The sequence below is a fragment of the Triturus cristatus genome, chromosome 3_1 (genome assembly GCF_964204655.1).
Source record: "Triturus cristatus chromosome 3_1, aTriCri1.1, whole genome shotgun sequence".
Classification (NCBI taxonomy): domain Eukaryota; kingdom Metazoa; phylum Chordata; class Amphibia; order Caudata; family Salamandridae; genus Triturus; species Triturus cristatus.
Genome location: NC_140583.1, coordinates 827,968,776 through 827,983,074, shown reverse-complemented (window position 1 = coordinate 827,983,074; position 14,299 = coordinate 827,968,776). Strand labels below are relative to the sequence as shown.

At 38.2% G+C, this 14,299-nt stretch overlaps 1 protein-coding gene across 1 annotated transcript in view; it reads right to left on the bottom strand.

Annotated features, from left to right (window-relative positions):
- Positions 1 to 14,299, bottom strand: part of TTN (titin) — a 379,656-nt gene that overhangs the window by 185,515 nt on the left and 179,842 nt on the right. The window contains exons 119-131 of the mRNA XM_085645211.1: positions 10,241 to 10,309; positions 9,762 to 9,845; positions 5,838 to 5,921; positions 5,407 to 5,490; positions 5,173 to 5,256; positions 4,861 to 4,947; positions 4,345 to 4,428; positions 2,968 to 3,048; positions 2,662 to 2,745; positions 2,392 to 2,475; positions 1,853 to 1,957; positions 1,582 to 1,665; positions 1,310 to 1,393 (exon numbers count right to left, since the gene is read on the bottom strand). Coding sequence (XP_085501337.1) covers positions 1,310 to 1,393; positions 1,582 to 1,665; positions 1,853 to 1,957; positions 2,392 to 2,475; positions 2,662 to 2,745; positions 2,968 to 3,048; positions 4,345 to 4,428; positions 4,861 to 4,947; positions 5,173 to 5,256; positions 5,407 to 5,490; positions 5,838 to 5,921; positions 9,762 to 9,845; positions 10,241 to 10,309 — 1,098 coding nt within the window. The remainder of the gene's footprint in view (positions 1 to 1,309; positions 1,394 to 1,581; positions 1,666 to 1,852; positions 1,958 to 2,391; positions 2,476 to 2,661; positions 2,746 to 2,967; positions 3,049 to 4,344; positions 4,429 to 4,860; positions 4,948 to 5,172; positions 5,257 to 5,406; positions 5,491 to 5,837; positions 5,922 to 9,761; positions 9,846 to 10,240; positions 10,310 to 14,299) is intronic.

The window sequence follows — 14,299 nt, the reverse complement described above, 5'->3', positions numbered from 1 at the left end:
ATGAATCAATGAACTTTGGAGTTTTGCATCTTTAAAAATGCTGCTCACTAAATCACTGAGGGGGAGATTTACTAATATTTAACGCTGTGATTGATTTACAAAAGTTTTGTAAATTGAAGTGACGAAAGTCTTTGCGAAATCTTTTTTTCCAATTTACTTTCCAGCGCTAAACTTGTTTAGCGCTGGAAAAAAAGTGTAACTCAAAGCAGCGCTGAGTGTTGCTTTGCATTACCTAACCTCAAGGGGCCGTTCCATGGTTGGAGCATGGGCGTTCCCATGTAACCAACCAAGGTTTCTGATGCTAAGCCCTATTTACTGAATAAAGTAGACAGGGTTTAGCACCAGAAAACTGCGCCCATTTGAAGTAGGCACAAGAAAAGAGAAATGCTTGCATTTTTCCTTCCTTTTCATACTTTGTACGTGGGCTGCATTTTACAGCACACGTACAAAGAGGGAAAAGGGCTAAAGTTAGTCCAAACATGGTATTTTGTACTGGAAGGATACCCTTCCAGTAACAAACCTATGATAGTCTCACATACACACTCTAGGACCATGGCACAAAGGTGTTCCTGTGGTGCATGGCAGCTGATTTCAGTGCTAGGTAAAGGGGAGGAGAGTGCCAAATTTCAGTAAATTTTGCGCTCTTCTGCTCTCTCCTTTTCACACAGTGCAGCATTTGTGACTGCTACACTGAGCTGCATGAATAAATTGTAAATCTGCCCCTGAATGTTCATTTAGCTCTCTTTAAGGAATCTGACTAAAATAAGCAACTATCTGATTTTTAAGTAATTTTGTTCCAAATCCTGTTTTATAGTTACCTCATACATTTGACTCTCCTCTATGATACTGACAAGATATGAAAGAATATGGTTCTACAAAGTTTTATTTTCTTTCTAATTATGTTTTGTTGTATCTAGATTTCATACCATAGATGTTGAATAGGCTGATTTTTTAATTGCATAAATGTATCACACAATTAAAGTGCAGAATCGGCAAGAGGGGATAAACTTAATCACGTTTTAACTATGAATAAGACATCTTCCTTTTTATTTTACCAAGTCACTAATAGCCACCAAAATGAGAAATATTAGCAAATGCACTTCAGGCATGTCAACATTATTTATTTGCTTTTAAAGTGCTTAGCGAGCAGCATTTAGCAGTTATCCTCAATCAATGGATCTTACACTGCAAAGCATAAGGACAAATACACATGTAAAATGGATTAGAAATTAACACAGCAAACAAAGACACAACAAACAGATTTAAGATCATATTAGGGTTGCTGTTTTTCGCTCTAGGAAGGTTATACCTGCAGCTGGCGGAGGAGTCTCATGTTTAAGAAGAGAAACCGATACTTTTTCCTTTATGACAGACTTCTTAGGCACTCCAGGCACTTTAAAGATATTAATATAAAGAACTGTAAACACACATTTACTGTGACATGTAACACATAAGTTAGTGCAAAAGACAACTGTAACTGAAGGTGCAACTGATCAAAAACAAACTGCTTACTAAGACTATAACATTGAAGTAAACACACCAAAAATACAGAAGATTGTTAAATCTATGCAGCCAAGGTACCTTTTTCTGGCAGAGTTTCTACTTTTTTGGGCACTGCAATTGGTACTTTTTCTTCTGAAATTAGTTTCTTTTGGGGTTCAGGTACTTTAAAAATAATACAAATGAAATCTCAAAACCACAGTTTTCATTAAAAAGTAGCATATGTTTTTAAAGACATACACAAATAAAAAATGTTGTCATTGAAAAAGTTTACACTCCACACGTGGCCATTAACACAACAGAAGAGCACAAAACAAATTTCACAAACAGGTATGCATTTAAACCAGTATACCTTTAGATGGAAGAACTTCTATTTTTTTGGAAACAAGAATTGAAACTTTTTCTTCTGCTGTCAATATTTTATCTTGAGGAACAGGCTTCTTGCGGACCTCTGGCACTTTAAAGATATTAATAATAAGACTCTTAAACTCCATTGCAAAATACTGAAGAGCACACAAGACTGGCAGACAAGACTTAAACATGGAGTGATATTGGACAGACACCCATATACTTCAACATAACATATTTAACATCTATAGACATTATTAGGAGCACATCACTCACAGATTACTGTAAATGTAATACCATGGACCTTTCTCTTCACGTGGTTGAAGTTAAGGTATAATATTGAGGGAAATCACTATGCATCTTACCAATTAAATTTTTTCTTTTTAGTAAATCCTGCTTTGTTATGAATTATTGTAACCAAATCATTAGATTTCTCATTGAAGACTAATTAGACCAATATTTAATTGAAAAGACTATCACAAAAGACCACAATATTACACAGAACATGCAGAAGAGAAACATGTAACACCAAGCACAAAATACCTTTCGCTGGTGGCGCTTCCACTTTTTTGGGAATTGCAACAGGTATCTTCTCTTCAGCAACTGGCTTCTTAGCCACTATAGGCACTTTAAATAGTAATAGTTGTTTTAAGTATTTTTTAAACAAAAAAACTAACAGAAATACAACGAACAAAACACCAAAATACTATCAACATGAACAAAACAGAGACATGCAATAATCTTTGAAATTTGTCTCTAAATATTAGTAAAGCTTGCAGAGGTTACTGTTCAAAAATGCACTGCATGGTATACCTTTAGGAGCAAGGACTTCTTCTTTTTTAGGCACAGCAATTGACAACTTTTCTTCTGTGACTTCTCTTTTAGGAACCTCAGGCACTTTAAGAAATTGCATGTGCATGATTGTGAGAAGCTCACATAAGAATTTTCAACATATTAATCAAGAAACTAAAGCAAATAGGGCAATATGCCAATCGCTGTTACACAATGACTGAGATTAACCAAATACTGTGCACACAATGCCATTAATAAACTCACAATAGCAAAGAGACTGTTTTGGGAAATACTGCTACAAACACATATAATTCCCTTTACTTTTACCTTCTGCAGGTAAAACCTCCCTCTTTTGGGGAGTGGACACAGGCATTTCTTCTTCAGGGAGAGCCCTATTGGGTTCCTCAGCTATTTCAAAGATAGTATAAAATGTTAACTATGCGCTGAAAACTGTGACACATACTAACCATATTATTACAGAGCAGCACAGTAAACAAAATGGCTGCACTGTATTGTGTGAGAGAGAGGGAAAACAGCAGATAAAAGGAAGGTGCATATCTAAAGAGATGTGGCACTATCCTGCTCCCTCCCCCGCGCTGGTGAACACTTGGGCTGCCAAGTGCCATGTACACACATTTGTGCCATAGTGCATAGGTGTCTGCATGTGTCCAGCATGATTTTTGTTCTGGAAGGGCATACTTCCAGCAAAAAATACAATGCCCAGACAAACTTTAAAACTTTTTCTACTTCAGATGTAGGCTGTACAGTGCAGCACACATGCAAAGGGGGAAACATTAGGCAAAATAAAAGAATTTCTTATTTTTAATGCTGTATGTCAAGTGGCCATATTTTTTAGTACAAAACCCTGTCTTCTACTGCTTGTTGATAGTGTTTTGTACAGCTTTGCATGTTAATATGGGCCTGCATGTATTAAATAAATACCACAGGTATACATAATACCTGATGCAAAGTACCTTAACTTTAGACTTAAACATCTTTATTATTCATTATATGAAAAATCTTCAGATGAAATCCTGTGTAAGTGTAAACTTTACAGTGTATCAGGGAAATGATTATGGGAAAACAACAGTCCTTGGTTATGAAGGGCTGCATGAGTAGGATATGACAAGGATTGTGGGGGTCAAGCCACTTCCAAAGAACCAGAGAGATTCCACAGATCAGCTGTCAATGGAGATATAGTTCCAGAGATTGGATAAATAATACTAATAGATTAATAAAACATAAAGGTAATACCCAGGAAGTATGGGTGAGATAAAGGTGCTCATTTGAAAAAGAGCAGATAATATTTATTAGGCATATTATTCTATGTCATTTGCATAATAGTCTAGCGGGTTCATAGAACATATGTTGCTACATATCAGAGTCAACCAATTATAGGCTGCAGAGAGCAGACTTTTTATAATTCACTTGATAGGAATGTACCGCTTACACTTAAATTGTAATAGTTATGGGGAATACATACACTGAGACACACGGAGACAAAATGATTCACAAAATGTTGGGGAAGTTAAGTTTGTAACATTGATCCTGTGATTCCAGGTTCAGAATTTAGAGGAAAAATACTGGTCTTTTTTATTGGCTTATTAAAGAGCAGACAAGTTCCACAGGAAAACACACACATACTCATGTACACATTAAACACAAGAAAAGGCAAACAAGGTTTTCAGTTTTAAGAAGAAATACCTTTAGGAAGTGGAACTTCTGCCTTTTTAGGAACTGCAACTGGTAATTTCTCTTCAGGAATGGGCTTTCTTGCTACCTCAGGAACTTTAAAGATATTATGTTATCTTAAAGGGGGTTACTATTTACAAAGATACTCATGATGTGTTTTTGGTTAAAGGCCCTAAAGGCCCTCCAAAAACAAAGAAATAGCACACAGTGCATGGTCACAGAGTGAACTATAGTTTTTTAAACTTAAGAACTGTTTTTTAAGATGCACACAAATTGGCAAGTAAAGGAGGCTTAAGCACAATATTGTTACAAAAAACACAAAGGACAAAAACATAACTAACAGTGTTTAAAAAGATAAATGACACAAGAGTGAATATATAAAGGACGCAAAACTGAAAACACGAAACTGACATTGAGTACTATTGCATCAAAACATAACTAAATATATCAAAAAGATAATTGAAGCAAGAGCAAACCGAAGCAAGCTCAAAAGTAAGAAAACACTTATTTTATGAAGAACAGGTGTACCTCTAGCTGAAGGGGCTTTATCTTCCTTCTTTGCCACAGGAGTTGGTATTTTGTCTTCTGGGATGATTCTCTTCGTAACCACAGGCACTTCAGAAATAGGAATTACATGAATAGTGGAGTGAGGTGTTTTTAAAATGGAATAGTCTGAAATTATTTTAATAATTGCTACAAAACTAATGCTGCAACTAAACTATTAGCTCCTCTTTCAAGTGCATGCCATGTCAATATTGATGCTAGAAGCCATGAACAACAGTAGCGTAGCATTACAAATTAATATAAAAAATTGTTACTGATTTACATGACTTTATGTACCTTTGGCTGGTGGGACCTCCTCTATTTTAGGAATGAGACTTGGCACTCTCTCTTCTGGCACTGTTTTCTTAGAGACCTCAGGCACTTTAAAAATATTGTATCATTTTAGTGAAGACGAAAAAACCATAGGAATCAACACAAGCATAACTCGCATAAAAGCATATCTTCTCAGACATACATTGACAGTGTGGACCAACTAAGTTTTTGCTTTGATTAACAACAGGGTTCATATACCTTTAGCTGGTGGTGTCACCTCCTTTTTAGGAGCAGCAACAGGAACCTTTTCCTCTGGAGCAAATGTTCTTGGAATTTCAGGCACTTTAAATGCATTAAATATGTTTGTTGTAATATTTGGTGACATATCAGGCAATTTTGTTTCTAGATATATAAGTATGATTGGTCTTGTGACAAACATGTATTTTAAAGAGAGTAGCAGCACAGCAAAAAAAGGCATCACTTTAAAAGATTTGTTTCATTTAAAACAAATTACAGTCTTCACAAGCAAACAATACTATACATTAGTACACATGTAACATGTACAAGCAATTTAGACATACCTCACTTTATACAACAAAACATATAAATATTTATATCATGTGAATTGTAATTATATATGATTTACATAAGCAAGACACAAATTTTAGCACATAGAAATGTCAATGTACCTTTTTCATATGGTACCTCCTCCTTTTTAGGCAGAGCAACTGGGACTTTTTCTTCTGGGACAGACCTCTTATGCACCTCCGGAACTTCAAAGATATTAATGTTAAGAATGGTATGGTAAGTGACAAACATATACAAAGGGATATGCAAAGTTAAGATGCACACGGTACAATAAGAACATGTAGTGTGACAAGAGTTGTAGACATAAAATGGCAGACACAAAAGTGCACGAGTAGATACAACTGTCCTGTTTGTCTGCAACTAGAGAAGGCTGACCCCATCTGTCATGTTTTAAGTCTCTCTCTCCATGTATCACATATCCACAAAACCACACATACACAAGCACACACATCATACCATACCTATATTCAAAAGCACCGTTCATTTTTGGGGAGTGTGTATTTACTATTCTAACTCCAAGCGCTCCTTGAAAATGGGGTAGGTTATAAACTGGACTGAAGCAAATATAACTGTGCTTTTAGGTTTTTTTTACACACTTGCTTGAAAGTACTTAAAAGCACTACGGGACCGGTCCCCTTGGCTCATGGTTCATACAGAGATGGATGGTGTTTGTCTGCTTGTGTCAGAGATTACCAATACAGTGATGACTGGTTGGTCCCCACAGTGTGGGTTAAAAATGCCCATATGTGTATGTGTGTGTATCACACACACATACACATGCAAACGCACCCCCACACACCCCCACACATACACTGCACCAATTACAAAAATAAAGGGATGGTTTAAGGGTCCAGAGTACAAAATAGTCCTGCCACAAAATCTGTTTTGAGGCACACTATAGAATGTCTCTACCTGTTGCTATTTCATACTACAAATTCCACCTGAGCTCCCAGCTACGTTTCATTATAGTTAACACATATTACAACTGATATCAACTAATAACAACTATCTGGGTTGCAGAATACCAAGGCTATCTAGGCTTATTTTCTCATGCCTCTTTCATCCAGCAATATAATCTACCTGCTTCTGTATTGCCTCTCATGGATTCCTTTTAATTCCTGTCTTCTCCCTTTGCTTCTGTTTGTTTTTCTCTTCTTCCCTGTAACTGTTTGCTGCTTTTCTCTCTCTTGTTCTGGGTCAAAATCTAAAAACTAAAAATACATTCCAGTTCCCAAAAAACAGTGCCCCACCGGCAACCACCTCAAATTAAGCACTGATCCCTTCCCTTTCCATCACTCACTTCCTGCCCTGTTAAACCTTGAAATGTCATTAACACCAAATATCATTGATGCTTCCGCTTGTGGTTTTAATGAATGGATACATACACACATGAATGTGCATAGTTACAAAGCACATCTCAATACATTAAATAATAACAGACACATTTGCTGTTATATGACTTGCAAGCTGATAGCTCTTTCTATGTGTTTCACCTTTAGCTGATAAATGTTTACAGTTTTAAGTATATTTTCTCTGTGGTAGATTTCATGAGAACTTCAAAAACAAAAGATTATTGCCTCTTAGAGCCACCAATAAGACAAAAATATGTGACAACTGTCTGCAATTAGACAAAAATATGTTATGTGTGTTTGTAGTTTCCCGGCCATAGCACCTGAGACCGCTCCCCCCTCCCAGGACCTACTTAATGGCAGCTAGAGAGGAACTGACAAAATGCCACTGCAAGCACCTGGAGCACAAATGAACCCACCATCAACAGATACGGAACATCAAGTGCACATCTCTTCCAGATTGCATCAACGCTGGCACTAACAGCAGCAAATAAATCTTCATCATCATCAAAGATATCACTGCGCCCTTCTGCTGCCTCCAGAAAATTCACCTCCTCACAAGATCTTTGCAACACATTTTCTGAATTCTACTGTAACAAAATCAGCTCCATATATGGTATCTTAGACACTCAACTAGACCCCGTCACCATCGCAACTCAACTTCCCATCATGGTCAAAGAATGAACCTTGACCTCAAGGCCCACCATCGCCACTGTCGAAATTGCTCCTACCATGAAGACAATCTACTTGGGTGCCCCATATGACCCTTGCTCCCATCACACCTTCAACAAAGGGCTCCTACTGATCAGTGAAGAACTAACACCCATCCTCAATGCTTCCATTAACACAGCCACATTTCCAGACATTAGGAAACATGCCACTGTCACAAATCTGCTCAGAAAACTGTTTGCTAATTCAGCCGCACTTCATAACTACAGACCCCTCTCCCTCCCACCTTATCCAGCAAAGGTCTTAGAGAAACTAATGGCCCAACGCCTCATCAGCCACATCAGAAACTATCAGCTCCTCAACGGCTAACAGTCCAGATTGAGGGTCAACCACAGTATAGAAACAGCGCTCAAACAACATCAGCATGATACTTAGCAGAGGAGACATGGCATTCCTCATTCTCCTGGACCTCTCTGTAGCATTTGATATGGCCTCACACCCCAAACTCATCAGGCGCTTGCACAAGATTAGCATAGAAGAACCAGCTTCCACTGGATCTGCTTCTTCTAAACTGATAGAACACAAGCTGTCAGTCTGGCATCTAACCACTTGGAAGACAGCAAACTCATCTGCAGAGTGCCTCAAGGTTCATCACTCAGCCATAACTTCGTCAACTCATACATGATCCCTCTTCTCTCCTATGCGGATGACACAGAACTCATACTCTCCCTCTTGGACAAGAGAAATAAGCTCACTGTTCACCGCCTGCACCAAAAGTAGTGATCTTTGACAAGACTCCATCCATGGAACTCCATCTGGTGGCCAGCCGAACTCGGACCTACACCCACACCCCGCACTCATGCCAGGAACCTTGGAATTATCATCAACAGCTAACTGGACATGGCCACACAAGTGAACACCATCAGTACATCCTGCTTCTTCACCATGCAGATATTGAGGAAGATCTTCAAATGGCTATGAAGCAACAATAGAAAAACTGTCACCCAGGCCCTAGTCTCCAGCAAGTTGGACTATAGAAACCTCATGCACACTGGGATCACCAAGCAACACACTAGAGGACTACAACCAATCCAGAACTTAGCAGCCTGACTCATCAACAACCTCCCACACAGAACTCACATCACACCTCCGGGAGCTCCACTGACTCCCTATACACAAATGCACGCATTTCAAATTCCTCATAAGCACATCAAATGCACTACACAACTTAGGCATCACCTGACCGAATAGTTGCATCTCCTTTCCACCAACCAGCTGACACCTTTGTTCCACACGAGTCTGGCTCGCACACATCTCAAGCATACACATAATTACAGCAGGAGGATGGGAGTTCTCTTAATCATTCTTAAAGCGTGGAATAGCTTCCACTCCACATCAGAGCTTTCTCCTCTCTTCTATCACTTTGCAAAAAGCTAAAGACCTGGCTTTTGAAATAACCCACCTACCATAGACAGGGCTAGGCACAGACACCTGCTCAGTGTGAGGATATCCAGGGTACTTAGGCAAGAAGCTGGAGATCTGGCTTTTCTATTAACCAACCTCCCATGGGCAGGGCTAGGCTAGGCAGACACATCTGCTCAGCACCAGGATACCCTTGCAAAGAATAGTGGACTTTACAAATACACATAACAATTATAAAAACAAGGACAACACTAATATGACCACTTTTTAACATATTTGCACTTAAACAAAAGAGATTGTTATTTTGCGACATCAGACTAAACCCTCATAATGTGCATGGTAAGTGCAACTCTTTTAGGTGGTGAAAAGCATGCTGTCTTTTCAAAGCAGCATTTAATTTTTTCCTTTTAAAAATTGTGTAAGCAGTTTGATCATTTTCTGAAATATTTTAAAAGATAGTATAATAAGGCATGTTACAGATGCATAGCATTGATAACAAACACACACACCCAAATACAACATAAACATGTAGGAGTGCAAGAATTGGCAGGATATCTATTATTTGTATTCCAAGAGAAGCAGTACCTTTAGAAGGTGGCACTTCAACTTTCTGAGGAGCAGCAACTGGTAATTTCTCTTCTGGAACAGCCCTCTTTGGTACTCCAGACACTTTAAAGATAGTATGCAATTTTAAGACATTGCTACACTTTGTCTAAAACATTTAAAAACTAAAGAAATTAGTCTTGATAAAGATCATATTTGAGAAAGGCATGTACGTGATGTAAAATAAATAATGTGTGACACTTAAAAGTGTTTAAAAACTAAAACAATTTCAAAGAAATAGAATGGCAAAACAGAATACAACAGACATCTAATGCCAAAGGTGAAAAAATACCTGAAAGTAGGTCACAGGTTGATTGAGTCTCTATTAAGGGGCAACAAATAAACTAAGGGGTCTCATGACACAGCGAAAACATGAATGACAAGCAAATTGTCAAGAACAACAAAAACACATAAACGTATTAAGGACAAGCATGAAAGAGGTAAACAGAAACTGGATGTACCTTTGGCTGGAAGGGTCTCTTCCTTCTTAGTCACCGGTCTTTTATCTTCTGGTGCTCTTCTTTCCGGCACTAAAGAAATTTATTCCAAGAATGCTATATTGTAAAAATCGTAACTCTGGATTTGTTTAGGTATGTCAAAGAGCACTACAATTCAGTTTGCATAAATGAGGTTGTGATGGTCAATGTAATATGTCATAGAATATATTTGTAATTTTAGGCACAGGGAAATAAAGAAATGTGTCCAACCTCTTGTAGGCCAAGTGGGGAACCTGGGTTTAGAATCAAGGTCTCCAGGAACAATGGTGAGCAACTTAATTATTAGATCACATCTCTTTGCTCGTTTAGGTGCATCTTTACAACACATTAGTCATATGTTGAGACAATGATGTAAACCAATTTAGTAAATTTAACATTAATGGGCACCTATATACCTACGTGATATTTAGCTTCTCTATGGTGAATATGCCTTGGGGTTTTAAGCCAGAGCCTGCAAGTGTAAAACACCTAATTTCCATTTGTGTATGTCTACTCCTCATCCTCATATCAGATGTCACTGGGGTTGATGTTTAATTTCTGTACAATTTTAAAAGCATATCTTCAAACAATGTTTGTTAAGGTGTTCCTGCACTTTGTAAAACTACACAAACAATTCCAGCTTGCTGTATGTCTGGAAATGCATTTCTATAGTGCGAAGCTAGCCAACTGAAGGTGAAGCGCTGTGGTTCCAGTCTATTATATTTACATACAAATTAAAGTCTGGATTGATGCATATTTGGCCTGTGATATCCACAGGTGGAGGAAGATGGGGAAAATGAGGGATGTGTGTGGTTGGAAACATTAGATGGCTAGAATGAATTTAAAACAAAATAGAGGCTGGAATCAGGGCATCTTCTTCTTGCATGACTAATAGGTGATGTTTTACAACCTTAACTCAAACATTTGGGTAGATCGTTTTCCCCTTCCTAGGATAAATGATATGTTGTGCATGATGGTCAAAACTAGCTATTTTAACGTGATTGACCTTTCACAGGTTTACAATCATGTTGACCTCCACCCGGAATCAAGATCTTATACATCCTTTATATCCCTTTCGGTGCATACAGGTATTGCAGGTAGCCTTTTGGCATAGTTTTCGCTGCTGCAGTCTTTCAAAGAATAACGTAGAAAATTTTGGAAGGTCTTAAAAATGTTCTGGTTTCCAAGACGATGTCTTGATATACAGCAACTCACAAACAGAACAGAACGGTATCTTGAGGTCGGTCTGGGCAATTCTAAAGGAAGCAGGCCTAACTCTGAAGCTAGGCAAATGTCAAATTGGTATTGGTTCAGTCGACCACTTTAGCCACATTATCTCCAAAGATGGGATAAAGCCTAAGGTTGACCTGATCGAAGCAGTTAGAGAAGCACCCTCACCTTCCAATAATGATGAACTCAGGTCATTTTTAGGATTTGTTGAATACATGCCTAAGTTTATAAAAAACTTTGCAGAGAGTGTTGCACCACTAAGTCAATTGCTAAAAAAGGAGTTCCTTTAGTACGGTATGAACAGTTGTAAGACACATTTGAAAACATGAAATAAGCAATAATTTCTGCTCCTACCCTTGGAAATTTTGATGTGAGGCGCAAAACCATCCATTCCAAGAACTGACGCAAGTACCAAGAGGTTACGGGCCATTCTTACTCAAGTCATGGATAACAATAAACAAGTTGTAGCATTTGCATAACATGCACTCAAAAGGGCAGAGACTAATTATTCCACAATTAAAAGAGAGGCTGTTGGGCCATCCTACACTTCAAGTACTTCCTGTGGGGCCTACTGTTTACTTTGCGTACTGACCATAAACCCCTGATTCCCATTTTCTTCACCAAAGGCATAGAAAAGACCCCACCAAGGATTTCTAAATGAGTGTTAGGACTTGAGGGGTATAATTATAGAATAGAATATATTTCTGGGGTTAGAAACCTAGCAGCAGATTGCCTCTTAAAAATGCCCATAGGAAAATATGAAACCACCGAAGATGGTCAAGTGGAACCAGTATTGGAGGTAGCCCTAGTGGGCATCAGTAAAGCAGAATGGGAGTCAGGGACTGAGGAGGATGATATCCTATCCAGGGTAAGAGACAAGAGTGATTAGGTTTAGATTAGTTTATTGTTAAGTTAATTAAAACTCACAATTGAGACATTGCATTAAAAACCTCATAAAAATCATCCATCTTTTGATTTATGCACCTAATGCATTTGCTACAAGATCAATGTGCCATAGTTTAAAGTGCCGGAGCATAGAGATGTAAACATAACCAGTTCACAATTGAATGGAGACATTACATTAAAACCCACATGAAATTCATCTATCTTTTGATTAGTGCACCATGTACAGCTGCTAAAAAATCAGTATGCCAAGTTTAAAGTGCCGGTGCATGGAGATGTAGACAAAACCAGTTCAATTTAGGCAAATGAGTATGCCAAGCCAACATGCCAGTTTAAAGTGCAGGTGCGTCCAGATGTAAACATAACCAGTACAGTTTAGTTAATATGTATAGACAAGAGTGTTTAAGGATGGCCTAGCAAACAATACAATCTACCAGAAGATTTGGCAAGTTTTTGGGGAGTCAGGCAAGAACTAAGAGCCAGATGCATCAAAGGGTTTTGCCTATTCTGTGTCTATGGGGAAATGTGTTCATGCATATGGCCCTAAATATCAAGGGAAAACTAATCAAAAGAGGAGACAAATTATTACCTCCTAGGAAGTTGTGGGGTAGAATTTCCTGATTTAGCACATGACGGACACCCAGGAAGGAGTCTAACTAAAAGCAAGGCCAGAGTCCATTATTGGTTTCCAGGCATGGACATCCTTGTGGAAAACATGGTGAAGAACTATATAACATTTGCTTAAAGTGACAAATCTAAAACTGCTTGGAAAATCCCAATGTTCCCTGTAGAACTATCAAGTAAGCCATGGGACAAGTTAGCAGTAAACATAATTGGACCCCTCAAATACATGGCATGGTATGGGAAGTACATGGTTGTGTTGATTGATTATCATTCTCATTGGATAGTGACCAGGGTATTACACTCCATAACCACCAAAGTGATGATAGAATTTCTCATGGACACATTTTGTACTGAGGGCATTTCCAACATATTAATATCAGATAATTGGGTAAAATGTAACTCTGAGGAGATGAGGGATTTCCTAAGTAACTTGTCTATAACCCATCTAATCACAGCTCTCGACTGTCCAAGAGACAATGTTTTGGTAGAGCAAGCCAATGGGATGATTAAAGAGAATTTACAACTAGCCACAATTCGAGGTGCATCCCTGGACAAATTGTTATGTGACATACTATGGTCTTACTATTTGACTCCCAATACTGTCACAGGAATCTCTCTGTTCATGTCACTTAAAGGGAGAGTACCTGGAACCAAACTCAAGCCTAATTTTTCTGTGAGTAGGACATCCTATATGGGTCCGAAGGGACGAATTAGGAGAATGGATTAAACTACAGCAAGAAAACTACAGTGCATAATGTAACAAAAAACAAAGAGCACTTAGGAAGACTTGGAAGATAGGAGACAAGGTAATAGTACAACTCCCAGAATCCCGCAACCCAAGGACAGTCGATATTCCGAGCCCAAAAGCATAACACAGGTGAGGAAAAACGGAGCAGTGCTGGATGATGGTAAGATGTGGAGCATAGATAGACTATCAAGGTACCCTGCCACATTTATTGATTTATTGACTTGCCAGGTAAACCAGCTAGGATCAGCGACAATGATGAAGTTGATGGTAACATGAAACCAAATAGGAACAGGATGAAACCAGCATGGTTCAAGGATTATGTCACAAAATAAGGGAACTAAGCAGTGCCTTACCCTCCTGTATGTGATTTCTGGCCACTACAGTATGTTTAGTCAATGACTGCACAATCAAATATTGTATACTTATGTTAATCTGTTATGAACTCTACCATCAAGTATTGTATCTCATGCTTAATTTATTCCTCTTTTTATAAAGGGGAACATGTGCTGTATTTTACCTCTCACAATTGTTATTTACAT